Source organism: Rhineura floridana, chromosome 5, assembly GCF_030035675.1.
Source record: "Rhineura floridana isolate rRhiFlo1 chromosome 5, rRhiFlo1.hap2, whole genome shotgun sequence".
NCBI classification, from domain to species: Eukaryota; Metazoa; Chordata; class Lepidosauria; order Squamata; family Rhineuridae; genus Rhineura; species Rhineura floridana.
The window spans coordinates 86,774,582-86,788,447 of record NC_084484.1 but is presented as its reverse complement, the minus strand read 5'-3'; the positions used below and the strand labels follow the sequence as shown (position 1 = coordinate 86,788,447).

Below are 13,866 nucleotides of genomic sequence, written 5' to 3'. Positions count from 1 at the left end.
AAGCAGGCACAAGCGAAGTCACCCTTCCCGGAAGTCTACTAGCATGGCCTTTCTGAATACAGCTGATACAAGTTGCAATCCAAAACATCTGGAGGGAATGCTGGTACAGCCTTTCTAACAACACCACACAATTTGTTTTTGACTTACGTTGTATCATATTTTTACCTGATCTTGCTCTATTTATGACGTTCCACTACTTTTCTTGTTAATTAATAGCATGCTTTCTGGGTGACTTCTGTTTTAACAGATCCTGAAAGGAGAACTGGAAATCAAGAGACAGACTATGGATAAACTGAACTCACTCAGCCAAGACCTCCTTTCAGCTGTAAAAAGTAAAGCGTTATCTCAAAAGCTGAAAGGGTGGCTGGAAAATGTAGCTCAGCACTGGGATAGTTTGGCACAGAAGCTGGAGAGCAGTTCTAAGCAGGTTTGTCATAACTATTACCCTGTCACCTGATGACAGTTAAATCATATGACAGTGACATGGAATAGATGCAGTTGTAAATCTTTTCACACTGAGTTTGTTTTAGGCATGGGGTTCTTCTTGACTAGAATAGGGATGTGTGAAAGCTAACCTTTCATTTTCCATAGAGTTTTCCACTTTGCCTTCCCAAGCTTTCAGATATTCAGAAGAAGTCTATGAAATATTTTGGGTTTCCAAACACCTTTTGTACAGATGGGGGTTCTTGGTTTTTTACCCTTATGAAAGCCATTGTGCAAACTGATGTGCATTATCATGATGGACTGGCACATGCATATTGATATGTTCTATTCACAAATGCATGCACAATTTTCTGATTGCACCTTGTGTGGGAGCAAGCCCCTCTTTGGTGGATTCAGGAGTGGTGGTGTTGTAAGAGGTTGGTGCTTGTGCCATAGATACATACAAGCCAGAGGAGATAGTAGGAGATGGCTTCATTGCAAATGGTATGGGAACACCTGGATGCTTGTTTGAGATGTAGCAGTTACTCACGTGTAAGGAAAGAAAAATAGGATTGCTACCCACAAATAAGAAAAAGAGCATGATGAGGAAAGTCGAGTAAGACAAGAATTCTGTAGATATTGTGTGCTGGCAGTTGCAGTGGGTCAAACTCATTTCTCAAGTTAAATACTACTATCGTTAAATGGTTACCATAGATATGCCACACTATGTGATCGAAAATAGAATATGGTCCCAGGGTGTGATCTTAAGGCACGTGAGACCACCATGTGAGACATCCCCAACTGCCAAGGCAGCCTGGCTGAGGTTTTGAGACCCTGCAGGCTGAGGTTTCGAGACCCTGCAGGCTGAGGTTTCCTGTGATGGGCTGAGTTGGCTGGTTCCCTGACAATGGCAAGCACTCCAGGTGCAAGTTGCAAGCAGGCTAATAGTTGCCTATTATAACTTGGACTGTATAGGGCAGTGACTAGATTTTGTCTCTTTTCTGCCTGCTTGAAGCCTTTTACAGACTGGAGCCACATGGGCTTTCCAAACCTCCATGTTTTCTGACTGTCAAAGAATTCCTGCAGCTAGTAGTAGACCTGTTTCAAATTTGGATTGGATTGGTTGTGAGCCAAGCCATTCTCTGATTTTTGGGTGGATAATGACTCAGCTTATTTCTGAACTAATCAGAGTTGAGCCATTGGTAGGGATGGGGGAATAATTTGTTGGGACTGATTTCCTATGCAATCATACCTGCTCAGCATCCAGCTGATCCAACAGCCCCTCTTCTGCCAGCTCCCTGGCATTTTGATTGTTCTGTAATAAGGTATTTGAACTTGTGTTTACTTCTTTGCATCATTTCCTATTCGTCCTAAATTACAGTTATTTACTATTATATCCAATTATTTACTTTTAAATAGAAAAGGGCTTAAAACCCACATTACCGTTACATGATTTTTTAAAAAGTAAACTGCACATTGAACTGAATGAAGAGTCCTAACAAACTCTTCTTCAAGTTTTCCTTTTAGATAAAATATTATCATTTTATCTGGGATTTACATTTCATAGAACCTGTTTACATATTCAGCATGCTTTATATGCAAGCATGTTATCACATAAGGCAGGTGTGGGGAAGCTTTGACTGAACTTCAGCTTCCATCATCCCCAGCAAGCACAACCAAATGCAGGGGATGATGGGCTTTTGAGTAGAGGAGCAAAGGTTCACCACACTTGACATAAGTGAAACCTTATATAGGGCTAGGCCATGATGCCCTTCCCCAAATTAATGACTCCCATTCATAGAATCATGAAGTTGGGAGGGCCATTTCAGCAACTTTGGGGAGTGTAGTGTTCAGTTGTCAAGGAGAGGGGAGTTCACCATTATGATTTTCCAAAATGCTCTGGTCTAGGGTTGCCAAGTCTCTGGTTTTCACCCAGAGACTCCAAATTTTAAGTCACAATCTCTGGACTCTCAGCTTTCATTTGTTTTAAAAAATAAAGTTTCTAGGTGGTCTGGTTCACAAGATATACACCAAAACATCAGCTTCTGTTAAATGAGTTTGTAGCTGGCTTCCCTAGCCCTGCCCTTTCAGGTTTGTAGCCAATAAGTGAAGTCAAAGTTGTGATTGACAAGGGATTTGTTGACCTCCAGGTAGTAGCTAGACCCCATTGCAAGGCCAGAAAACTTTTCTTTCCTCCTGCTTATCTAAAAATCTCATAAATTGAGTAAATATACAGCTTTCAGCAGTACCAAAAGTCTTTTTCACTCTTGTGTGCAGGAGTCAAACAAGTTTAAATTTTCCTGGGCTGTTGAAGAGGGCAGTGTTTTGAAAACCTTCCCAATATGAAGCTCCAGTACTCACTTTTCTGGGTGTAAAGCTGCAATGCTAATCCCACATACCTGGCGTAAACCTCTTTGAATTCTGTAAATTAATGGGTCTTTCTCTCCCCACCCAATCCTATCTTTTATGGCAGGCAGGTCTTATGTAGGTATCACTGCTTTCATTATGTAGGAAACTAATACTGATTTTATATTTTTTTTAAAAATGTTCAGCAATGACTGACTGGTTTTGACACAAGCTATTACATGGAGTGTATGTATTTCTACATCTCCTCCCTCCCTCCCTTCCTCCCTCCCTCCCTCCCTCCCTGTCTCCCTGTCTCCCTCCATCCCTCCCTCTCTCCCTCCGTCCCTCTCTCCCTCTCTCCCTCCGTCCCTCTCTCCCTCTCTCCCTCTCTCCCTCCCTCCCTCCCTCCCTCCCTCTCTCCCTCCCTCTCTCCCTCCCTCTCTCTCCCTCCCTCTCTCTCCCTCCCTCTCTCTCCCTCCCTCTCTCTCCCTCCCTCTCTCTCCCTCCCTCTCTCTCCCTCCCTCTCTCTCCCTCCCTCTCTCTCCCTCCCTCTCTCCCTCCCTCTCTCTCCCTCCCTCTCTCCCTCCCTCCCTCTCTCTCCCTCCCTCTCTCTCCCTCCCTCTCTCTCCCTCCCTCTCTCTCTCTCCCTCCCTCTCTCCCTCCCTCTCTCCCTCCCTCTCTCCCTCCCTCTCCCTCCCTCTCTCTCCCTCCCTCTCTCTCCCTCTCTCTCTCCCCCTCTCTCTCTCTCTGTGTGTGTGTACACATATACTCCATATATATATGGAGTCTTCCCAACAACCCTGGGAGGTAGAGTTGGTGATTGGAAACCAAGGCAGCTCACAAGAAATAAATTCCTTTAATATCCAGTAACCATAAAAACAAGTATAAACAGTTATAAAACAGCTTAAAGTGGCATGATTCTGAATTTTGGGTTGGGTGAGTGAAGTTCCTTGTCACTTGAGGTTGCAGTTCTGTGCATGCTTCCCTGTTTGAGTAAGCCCCATTGAATACATTGGGATTTGCTTCTGAGTAAAACATAGGATTGCACTATAAATATATTTACAGGCTGTGTAAATAATAGACATCTTTGACAGTCATGTTTATATAAATATTTCTTCATACTATGTCTCAATAAGTATATGACATCACACTACAGTTATACATTACTATCTCTGCATTTAAAGGGTCAAATCTGTAAAGAGGTTTGGAACAAACATGTTAAAAGGTAGGGGCAGGGCATTCCAGGCAGGGGGTTGCCAACCCTGCTTGGATATGGATGTCTTTGCAGAGGATCCCTAGTCAAGCTTTACCAATAACACAATCCAAACCATATCTACTCAGAAGTAAGTCCTGTTGAGTTCTATGGGGCTTAGTCCCTTAGCAAGTATGTTTAGAATTGCAGCCTTCAGGGCATCCATCTTTACTCCTGAATGCTCATCTAACATCTCCACAACATTGGGTTCCTTTCTTCCTACAATGGCCTTCTGGTGACTGGCCTGGCCTGAGGGCACTTAAACCTTCTTGTGAGAAGCAAGTAGGCAAGATTAAATGTTCCCTTCCCAGGTTCCATCTTTTAGCTGAGATTTCTGTCTTAATTTCCAGTCAGAGAAATGTTTTTGTTTGAATTGTATGCTCCAATTCATACAAGTGTGTCTTAGCACTTCGCTCTTAAATCTCTGCATCTGATGTCATGATACATTAATGTATCATGCTTCATGACATCACTAGATCTCACCCCTATGACGTCACTTGGGCCTGTCCCTGAAATCTAAGGGTTTAAGATGCTTCTGACCTGGCAACCCTACTCTGATCTGAGTTGCATTTTAGAGGAAAATGGTGGCTACTGCACACACAAGAATAGGTGAATGAGAGGCATGAGAGTGTTGACTATGAAGAAGAGTTTCATACCTGAAGTATTAGAGCCTTATCAAAATAAGCAATTTGCCTAGCACCTGTTGGGGTTTTCTCCTTTCCATTTTTCCTCTGTGAAAAGATAAAACCTCAGTAGTAGTAGTAGTAGTAGTAGATAAAACCTCCGTGGCACAGAGTGGTAAGCGGCGGTAATGCAGCCGAAGCTCTGCTCACGGCCGGAGTTCGATTCCAACAGAAGGAGGAAGTCGAATCTCTGGTAAAAGGGGTCGAGGTCCACTCAGCCTTCCATCCATCCATGGTTGGTAAAATGAGTACCCGGCATATGCTGGAGGGTAAAGAAAGGCCGGGGAAGGAACTGGCAATCCCACCCCATATATAAGGTCTGCCTAGTAAACACTGCAAGACGTCACCCTAAGAGTCAGAAACGACTCACACTATAAGTGCGGGGACACCTTTACCTTTAGTTTTGATTATTGTAATGGCTGTAAAAGATGCTTCCATGATTATAGAAATGGCTACCAAATGTTTCCTTGTCCTGCCCTTGTACAGTTCACACTAATATTTTCTTATGTAAAGACAGAGATGCAGCTGCTTGGATGGAATTGGACCTAACTGTGCAAACTAGCCCAGAATCTTCCCAACTAATACGCCATGTACTGGGATTGCCGTTACCCAGTACCCAGCATTGCAAGGAAGCATCAGAAAGACTATATGCCTAGAAGATTTGTATTTATGTAGAGAAGGACTTTTTTTTTTTTTACAGTACTAAGACCAACAGCTCTTTCACTAGCATGAGGATTGTAGAAACACTTTCTGTGTTTTACCACAGTGACATATCTGGTTTGCTTTGTTCTTATGGGTCAGGAAAATGTTTCCCTAAGGTGAAGGGAAAAGGCATTAATGCCATCAAGAATGCTTGTTTTCTATCGACTTGTGTTTAAAAAAAATTGTTTCATTAGTAAAAATGAGCACAGGTCATTGTAGAAATGCACACAAAATAAATTGAATGCTTGTGAATATGTATTAGGTTCTTTTTTATTTCAATTAGTTTTCTGAACTATATGCCTTTTCTTTGCTGAAGTAGCCAGCTCACGAAGCAAATAATATGAATGCACACATACATATTCTGTAATTTGTTTCACAAAATCGAACTTCCGGTTTTCACCTTTGTTTGCTTGACCTGATATGAAAAGCATCCTAAATACATTCTATTTAGGCTTCTTCCTGATTTTGATATTGACTTTTTCATATGTCTTCTTCACCTAGCATGAGTCAGATAAAACAATTTGGTTTGAGTTCAGTACAGCGTTGTTTTGTTCTGAAGGTCAACCCATGAACAAGGAAGATCAGTTACTCATTATTTTCTATTGCCACTCCAAACAGTCTTTATTAAAGTCTTTCAAGCAATGTGTGACCTCTGTTTCAATACTTCTCACAGATTTCACAGGCTGTTGCTACTGCTCAGACATCACTAACACAGACAACAGTAATGGAAACTGTAACTATGGTGACCACCAGAGAACAAATCCTGGTTAAGCATGCTAAAGAGGAACTCCCACCTCCACCACCCCACAAGAAGAGGCAAATTGTTGTGGATTCAGAAATTAGGAAAAGGTGAGAACTGGAAAAGGTGGTTGGGTGAAGGGACATTTTTTTAAACAAAATTATTTATATAAGTATTTTCTAAAATATTAAGGCAGGATAAATGTTTAAGACATAGTTTAGAGTTTACATGCTTAAATGTTTAATATATTTTGAATAATTAATGTGTTGTTTTCTACATAGCAGAGTTCATGTCATACTATGGAGAACCTTATAATAGAACTGCAACAGTTTGGTGAAAAAAAGGGGGTTTTGTCTTCTCCCCAACCCCCCGAACAAAATATTATTTGAAAGTCACACAAATATATACTTTCTCTTTCTCTCCCCCTTTCTCTTTGGCACTAGTTTCCTCCTATTCACTGGACCTCTCAGCTTTAGCGCTATTTTAACTGGATTTTCTTACCTGGCTACATGATCCAGCCAATCAAAGATCATATAGCCATCATGATGACATCAGATGTTATATAGTCAATTACGTTTAGCTATGTGATGATGCTAACAAAGCCAATAAGAGTGAGGTCATAAAGGAGTGCCCTCCCTCTGAATAGGTGAATGTTTCAGTCAACTTCACAGCCCCATGATCTGCTCAGCACTACTATATGTTTTATATCTGAGTAGCTTATTCAGTTTGTCTGGATATTAATAGAACTGAAAAAATACGTTGCTAATAAGAACCTTTAGGAACTAAATAAAATAACAGCAGTACACCTATGATTCTTTTTGTTCTTTGGTTCAAATCTAAAATACAAGGATTAAGATATTCACAAATGTTGAATCCTAAGGTAAAATGGGCCTCCTTGGAGGGATTGTTGGCTTGTCAGAGGTGAAGAAGGATCTGTACAAGGTGGTATAAGTCAAAGCAGAGACCCTTGAAGCAGTTTGTAGTGCCTCAGCAATCTAGTCCAATGTAGTCATGACAAACTTAGAGACACTGATTTTGCTTTCAGCCAGTTCTTGCCTTCATCATTTTTTTAATGTCTTAGCACTTAGCTCTTAGATCTCTGCACCTGATATCAGGTGACTATCAGGTAGGTGCGGCCTGCCCAAAATGGCCTTGTAGACCAACTTCAGAGTCATAGTGGGCCTAGTTAGGCCCATAAGCCAGAGGTCCCTCTTCAGTTCTCAAGATTGATGAGATAGGGCTTACTGTTGGAGAAGCCATGCTGGTTCTTTTCCAACAGTACTACTACTTCTACGTGTTCAGCAATTCTATCTTTTGATAATGCTTTCCACCAGTTTTCCTGGAACAAATGCCAAGCTAACCAGTCTGTAGTTTACCTGATTCCTCCTGGACCCCCCCCCCATTTTTAAAATGTGTTAAACTGGCCATAGAGGCTGATCTTAGATCAGTGATTTCACATTTGAATTCTTTAAGACCTCTTTGGTGGATGCCATCTGGACCTAGTTATTTGTTGATTTCTAATGTGTCAATAAGGCCTAGAACTTCATCTCTTATCACAACAATTTACCTCAGTTTCTCAGATTCCCCTCAAGAAAAACTTAGTTCAGGCACAGGGATCTGCCCTATATCCTCCATGGTGAAGACAGATACATATAATTCATTCAGCTTCTCTTCAATCTCTTTTTCCTCCTTTAGCATTCCTTTGACCCTGTTGTTGTCCGAACATCCCACTGCCTCTCTAGTTGGTTTCCTGCTTCTAATGTAGTTAAAGAATATTTATTTTTGGTCTTAATGTTTTTAGGAATGTGTTCCTCAAATTCTTTTCTGTATCCCTTATTGTCGGCTTGCATTTCTTTGGACAAAGTTTGTATTCTTCTTTGTTCTCATTTGGAAAGCTGTCCCATTTTCTGAAGAAAGTCTTCTTGCTTCTAATAGCTTAATTGACTCTGCTCATTAACTACACTTGAATCTTGTTGACCATGGTGGTTTCTTTCCTGATCTGTGGTATATATTCCTTCTGAAGTAATTTGTTTGCAATTTAACAATTTCTTAGCCAGGAGCACTTCTCTCGTGTCAGCAGTATTCAAACTCAGCCCTTCTCCATGTCCCAACGCATAGGGAGGCACGGAGAACGATAACTAGAGCTAGGGCCTTCTCAGTGGTGGCCCCCAAACTATGGAACGCCCTCCCTGATGAGATACGCCTGGCGCCTTCTTTGTTATCTTTTCGGCGCCAGGTAAAGACCTACCTCTTCGCCCAGGCATTTTAAAAATTTTAAAATTTGAATTTAAAATTGAAAATTTTTAATTATGTTTTATTGTGTTTACATCCACTTGTATTTTAACCTGTTTTATTATGCTGTACACCGCCCTGGGAGCTTATTGCTATAGGGCGGTCTAAAAATGTAATAAAATAAATAAATAAATAAAATAAATATTCAAATTGCCCAGAAGCCCACAAAACCCTAGGGAAGGTCAAGTGATTCCTTTTTTACTCATCCTAAAATTGTAATGACTGCACTTGTAGGAAACCTACTGCAGATATCCTTCTGAAATTTAGTACAATTCATTCTATCGAAGAGGCAACATCATCTGCAATTTTCATCCAATTCCACCTCAAAATAAAAAAGTTAGACTTTCTTTTAAAAAAACCTGTAAAGGTGCCCAGCACAAAAGCCTCTGGAGCCTATTTGCCTGTTTATGCACTCTGGAGGAGTGCCTGAAAATTTTGTCCACTTCTGTCAAAAGAGAAAAAGTTATATCTGCTCTTTCTTTCACAAAAATGACAGTGGGAAAGGGACAAAGTATACTTAGATGAACCTCAAGCTGAGGGCAGCCTACAAGCACCTTGGACCAAGGCAGGCTGCTTTTTGAACTGCCAAATTGGTTTCTGAACCAAATCTTGTGGTGGGCACATATTGTTACACACTTGGGATTTTGCAGTTATATGCTTTCTCTGGAACCTGTGGTTAACAATTACTTCACTTTTAGAATTGTTCTCCAACGTTCTTTGCTGTTCTAGAAGTAGAAATTAAATTTCTTTTCATTCTTAAGTTATCCTGTACAATTTACCCTCCAATTTTACAGAAAGTGCAACAATCTAAACATAGAAATGACTGTATATTTAACTTACAACTCTTCTTCACTAACGTCTGAAAACACTCTTTGTGGGTGAGAAATATAAATTGTCGCTGTGGTTGGTCCCATGGCAGTTGGTTCCATGACAGTGAAGGTACATGGTGCAGCAATGTTGCTGAAGGTGAGCAGGTCTGCATCTAACTAATGCCTCAACACACTGCTACCTCAGAAATCTCTATTCGCTGACTTGAATTCCACAATGAAAGGGAATCTGATATTTAATTAATTATCATATCCCACCCTTCCTCCTGGAAGTAGCCCTGTTCACTCTGTACTGTGCCAGGCCATTTGTTTTTCTTGGAGTCAGTGGAAGAGAATAAGGATGGGATGGAGAGAGAAAAAAATAGCTTTAAGCTACAGTAAATTATCACTTACCATCTAATTACAGTGTGCCTCTGGATGGAGAAAGCCCAGAGCTTGTTTGGTGGAAAGTATGGGATATAAATGTAAATAAGATGATGATCAAATTAATATGGACCATGAGAACCAACTGGAAAAAGTTGAGGATGTGGCCCTCTTTTATATGCAGGATTACTGCAAATCTCCATACTAGTTTTAATAATTTAAATAACTAAAGCAAAACAGCAAAGGTACAGCTTTTTACTCTGGATCAATGTTGCTTCAAAGCATTTGTCATGCAGACCTAAAACTGCTTCAAAACATCTAGTGGATTCCTTGCTCATCATCAATCATGGCTTTCTCAAAGTGAACTCTGGGGAATAGTAGTTCTGAAAGGGGACTAAGAATTGCTTGCAGATAAATCTCACAAACCTTGCTGAATACCCACTTTTTCTTGACAACTCTTTTACCCAGTTGCCTCCTTGATGTGCAATAAAAGAAATGCCAATCAAAATATAGCATGAATGTAGGGCTCATTCTCACCCAAGATAATCTGATTATGTATAGTTTTGATTGGTTTTAGTTCATTGTTGTATTTTATATAATTTGTGTATTCTAACTTGTGTACTATACTCCATCTTGGGTAAATTATAAATATACCAAATAAATAAAATACAAGACGTTTTGCAATAACCTTGGACAAACCTTCTTAATCCCCAATCTTCTGGATAAGGTTACCAATGAATTTCTGTTGTACTTGGAGACAAAAGGCATCTATGTTTTCAAGGGGCTGGGATTGCACAGTCTATCTTTGTTTCTCCAACAAGGTTTTGTTCTATTAGCTGCCATAGGACACTTCATTAGAAAGATTTTTTAAAAAAATCTCTATGGATTACATTTGTTTGCACTGTTATTTTTCTACTTTTGTGTGTGGGAGATGGGTGGGAATTACAGGTTTTTTTTCCTGAGTACTTCAATTGTTGAAGTATGTTGGTATTGATGGGAAGGACTCCTCCTCCAAAAATGATTTGGAAACTGCCTTCCCAGTCCTTTAGGAGGGGGCATTACAGCCTTCTCCCAAGAAGAATAGAAAATCATTGTGAAGTACAGAATTTCAATTATTCCACTTAGGATACTCCAGAAGCTACCCATATGGAATTCTAGCACTGTTTTCTTCTTCCTACTATTGAACAATCTAGCATAAATATGGTGGTGGAGTTTCGTTTAACAATCTCTCTCATGTTTACGATCTGTAAAATATTTGTAATTTTTTTTAGACCATAGGTAAAATTGCTTTGTATACGTTTTGTGTCATGTCACTGTACAAAGACTATTTGTTAGACTGTCATTGTAGAGAACTCTAGATTTGAAGCTGTCTGTCTATCCTTCTATAAAGGAAAGCCAGATTTGAAGCAGGATAGGTGCTCCATCTAGTGTCTTCTCATATGGTGAATTTTAGATACAGTAAATCTCTTGTTCCCTCTAAAAAAAAACAACCTAAATGGCTGATTTACATACATCCAAAATAAAATATACTTTAAAATAATAAAACCAATGCTATGGATTTGCTTAGTATGTAGTGAAGTTTTGCTCTTCAGCTCTTACTGAAATCCTGCAACAATATTTCCTCTCTTCTTATAGTACCACTTGGCTCAAAACAAAAGAATAAACAGTAGCTGGAAGTCATACTCCGACAGTTTGAGTCAGGAACTGTCCAGTAGAAGAATGGAGCTACAGGAAACTGCATTTGATTCATGATCCATACGTTATTGCGCCCACATAGAAACTGTTCTATTGTTACCTTAGGATAGAAACACACTCACTGTTCTACTGGTTCCAGTGCGTCTTTACCTCTCTTCTGAAAATGGGGGCACATGACACTAGTCAAACCCCACTCCTTTTTATTGTAAAACCTGGGGGGATCAGCTTGAGTGCATTTTTTTCAAAAAAAAATCAGATTCAAAGAGATTTTGCAACTGATCATCAGATCAGCCCATTCCCCCTCCCGCTGTAACAAATGGAAACACTTAGTTCTGGTGACTAGTGTGTTCATAGCCTTACATTTCTCCAGTTATGCCTAGATGGAGAAACCATATGTATAGGGCTGAATATGTGGTTTCTTGTAATACCAATGTCCCTCTACAGAGTTCCATGTGTTGTATTGAAGTTGTGATCCCTTCCCTGTTTGTTTTTCAGAGGAGGTCCCTGTAGAAAGGAGGAAGGGAAGGTGAAAAGATGAATACTTTTCATTTAAGACTTGCCGCCAATGTCCCCCTTATCACAAACAAAACTAGACAATGTTTATGTGGCAATACTTATCATGTAGACAGCTCTAATGATAAAGAAAAAAAATGTTGATTACTTCCTGGTGGTTTTCTTCATGGTGGGATTGCAGTGAGCAGTAAAAACAAATGTAATGGACAGGCTTCTCTGGATTGCCAACATACCTTCTTGGAGATATTTTATTTTTGTTTGGAGCTTGCAAGTTTTAAGAGCTGGGGAATCAGGGACTCTAAAATGTTTGGGAGACCCAGGTGTTGCTTTTTATAACCCATGCTCAGCCTTGCCAAGTTATTTTGAAACCGCTTTTGCAACAATTTTACAGAGATCTTGAAATAGCTGCTGCGGTAATAGTAGCATGTGCTGAGGTGTTTGAATCATGAAATAAACTGGGACAGATTTGAAGCCCTCAAGCAGGAAATTGTTTACTCTCTTTCTCTACACATCTGCTCTACAGTCTCTGGGAAAGGGCCATAGATTAGTGGTAGAGTTCTGCATGCAGTGTTTTGCATGCAGAAGCCCCCAGGTTCCATTCCTGGCGTCTTCAGGTAGGTCTGGGAAAGATTCCCTCTCTTAAACCTTAGTGAGCCATTGCCAGACAGTGTAGACAATACTGAGCTAGATGGACTAATTGTCTGGCTCAGTATAACCATTGGGGAAGAGCTGTTGCTCATTGGTAGAACATCTGCTTTGCATGCAGAAGGTGCCAGGTTCAATCCCCGGCATCTCCAGGTAGGGCTGGGAGAGACTCCCTGTCTGAAACACTGGAGAGCTGCTTCCAGTCAGTGTAGATGGTACTGAACTAGATGGACCAATGATCTGACTTAATATGAGCCAGCTTCCTAGGTTCCTCTTTTGTTTTGGTTTTTGTTTATTGGGAAAACTGCTTGATACAATTCATGACATTTACACAAAAGGAAGAGCAGAAAAAAGAAACTGCTTATGGATTTGAACCATCAGACAAAGGATGCTATATATAATTTTTATTGAAGTACACCTAATACTACATAAGGATAAATAGAATCTTGCACTTTTGTGTTCCAATACATTATCTAAAATACTCAAATGTTTAAAATAAAAATATTGTACACTACATCCTCCTTTGTTATGCTGCTTTTGCAAAAAGACACTCCCATGATCCCACCCCCCCTCCAAAGAAACTAATGAGGTTACTGTTCATGGTTACTCTTTGAGCTATTGTGCATAAATCCCCATATTCTAAACACATTTCAGTATAATATCACAGACGAGTAATTATGCATGGTTCTCAATTCAAAACAATAGACTAGGCAATAGACTTCTCACTTTAAAGCAGAAGCTACTTTTGTTCCATTTGGGTCCATGCAAACTTTTGATAAAACTGATACTTATTTGATAAGCTTATGTAAAATGCATAATAAATGCAAATAAGCCCCCTTGCAAAGCCAGGCAGAGCTTTTGCTCAGCTTTGGTTGTTGTGCCAGCTGTGGCCCTATCTTGGATGCTCAGATCTGACCACCCTCACCGATGCCTTAGTCATCTCACATTTGGATTACTGTAATGTGCTGTATGTGGGGCTGTCTTTGAAGACTGCTCAGAAGCTTCAGCTGGTTCAAAATGCAGCTGCCAGGATGTTAACTGGAAAGATCCACTTTGAGCGTATTACATCTGTGCTAAAATAACTACATTGGCTCCCAGTTTGCTTCTGAGTACAATTTAAGGTTCTGGTTTTGACATTAAAATCCCTAAACAGTTTGGGGAGTAGGTATCTGTCTAACACCTTCCCCTCTTTAGTCATGCCCATCGCACGAGAGCCAGGAAAGAAGGCCTGTTGCGAGTGCCTACTATATCTGAAGCTTGATTGGCGAATACTCGCAACAGAGCCTTCTCTGTGATGACCCCAGACTGTGGAATGCCCTCCCCTATGAGGTAAGATCAGCCTCCTCTCTTCCCATTTTTAGATGGCTGCTGAAGACCCATATTTTT

General features: G+C 40.3%; 1 protein-coding gene across 12 annotated transcripts in view; it reads left to right on the top strand.

Annotated features, from left to right (window-relative positions):
• The window catches only part of DMD (dystrophin), a 2,032,119-nt gene that overhangs the window by 742,466 nt on the left and 1,275,787 nt on the right, over positions 1–13,866 (top strand). For all 12 annotated transcript variants that reach the window (XM_061627388.1, XM_061627390.1, XM_061627384.1 and 9 more), the window contains 2 exons: positions 248–427; positions 6,080–6,255. In XM_061627388.1, the coding sequence (XP_061483372.1) occupies positions 248–427; positions 6,080–6,255 (356 nt within the window). The remainder of the gene's footprint in view (positions 1–247; positions 428–6,079; positions 6,256–13,866) is intronic.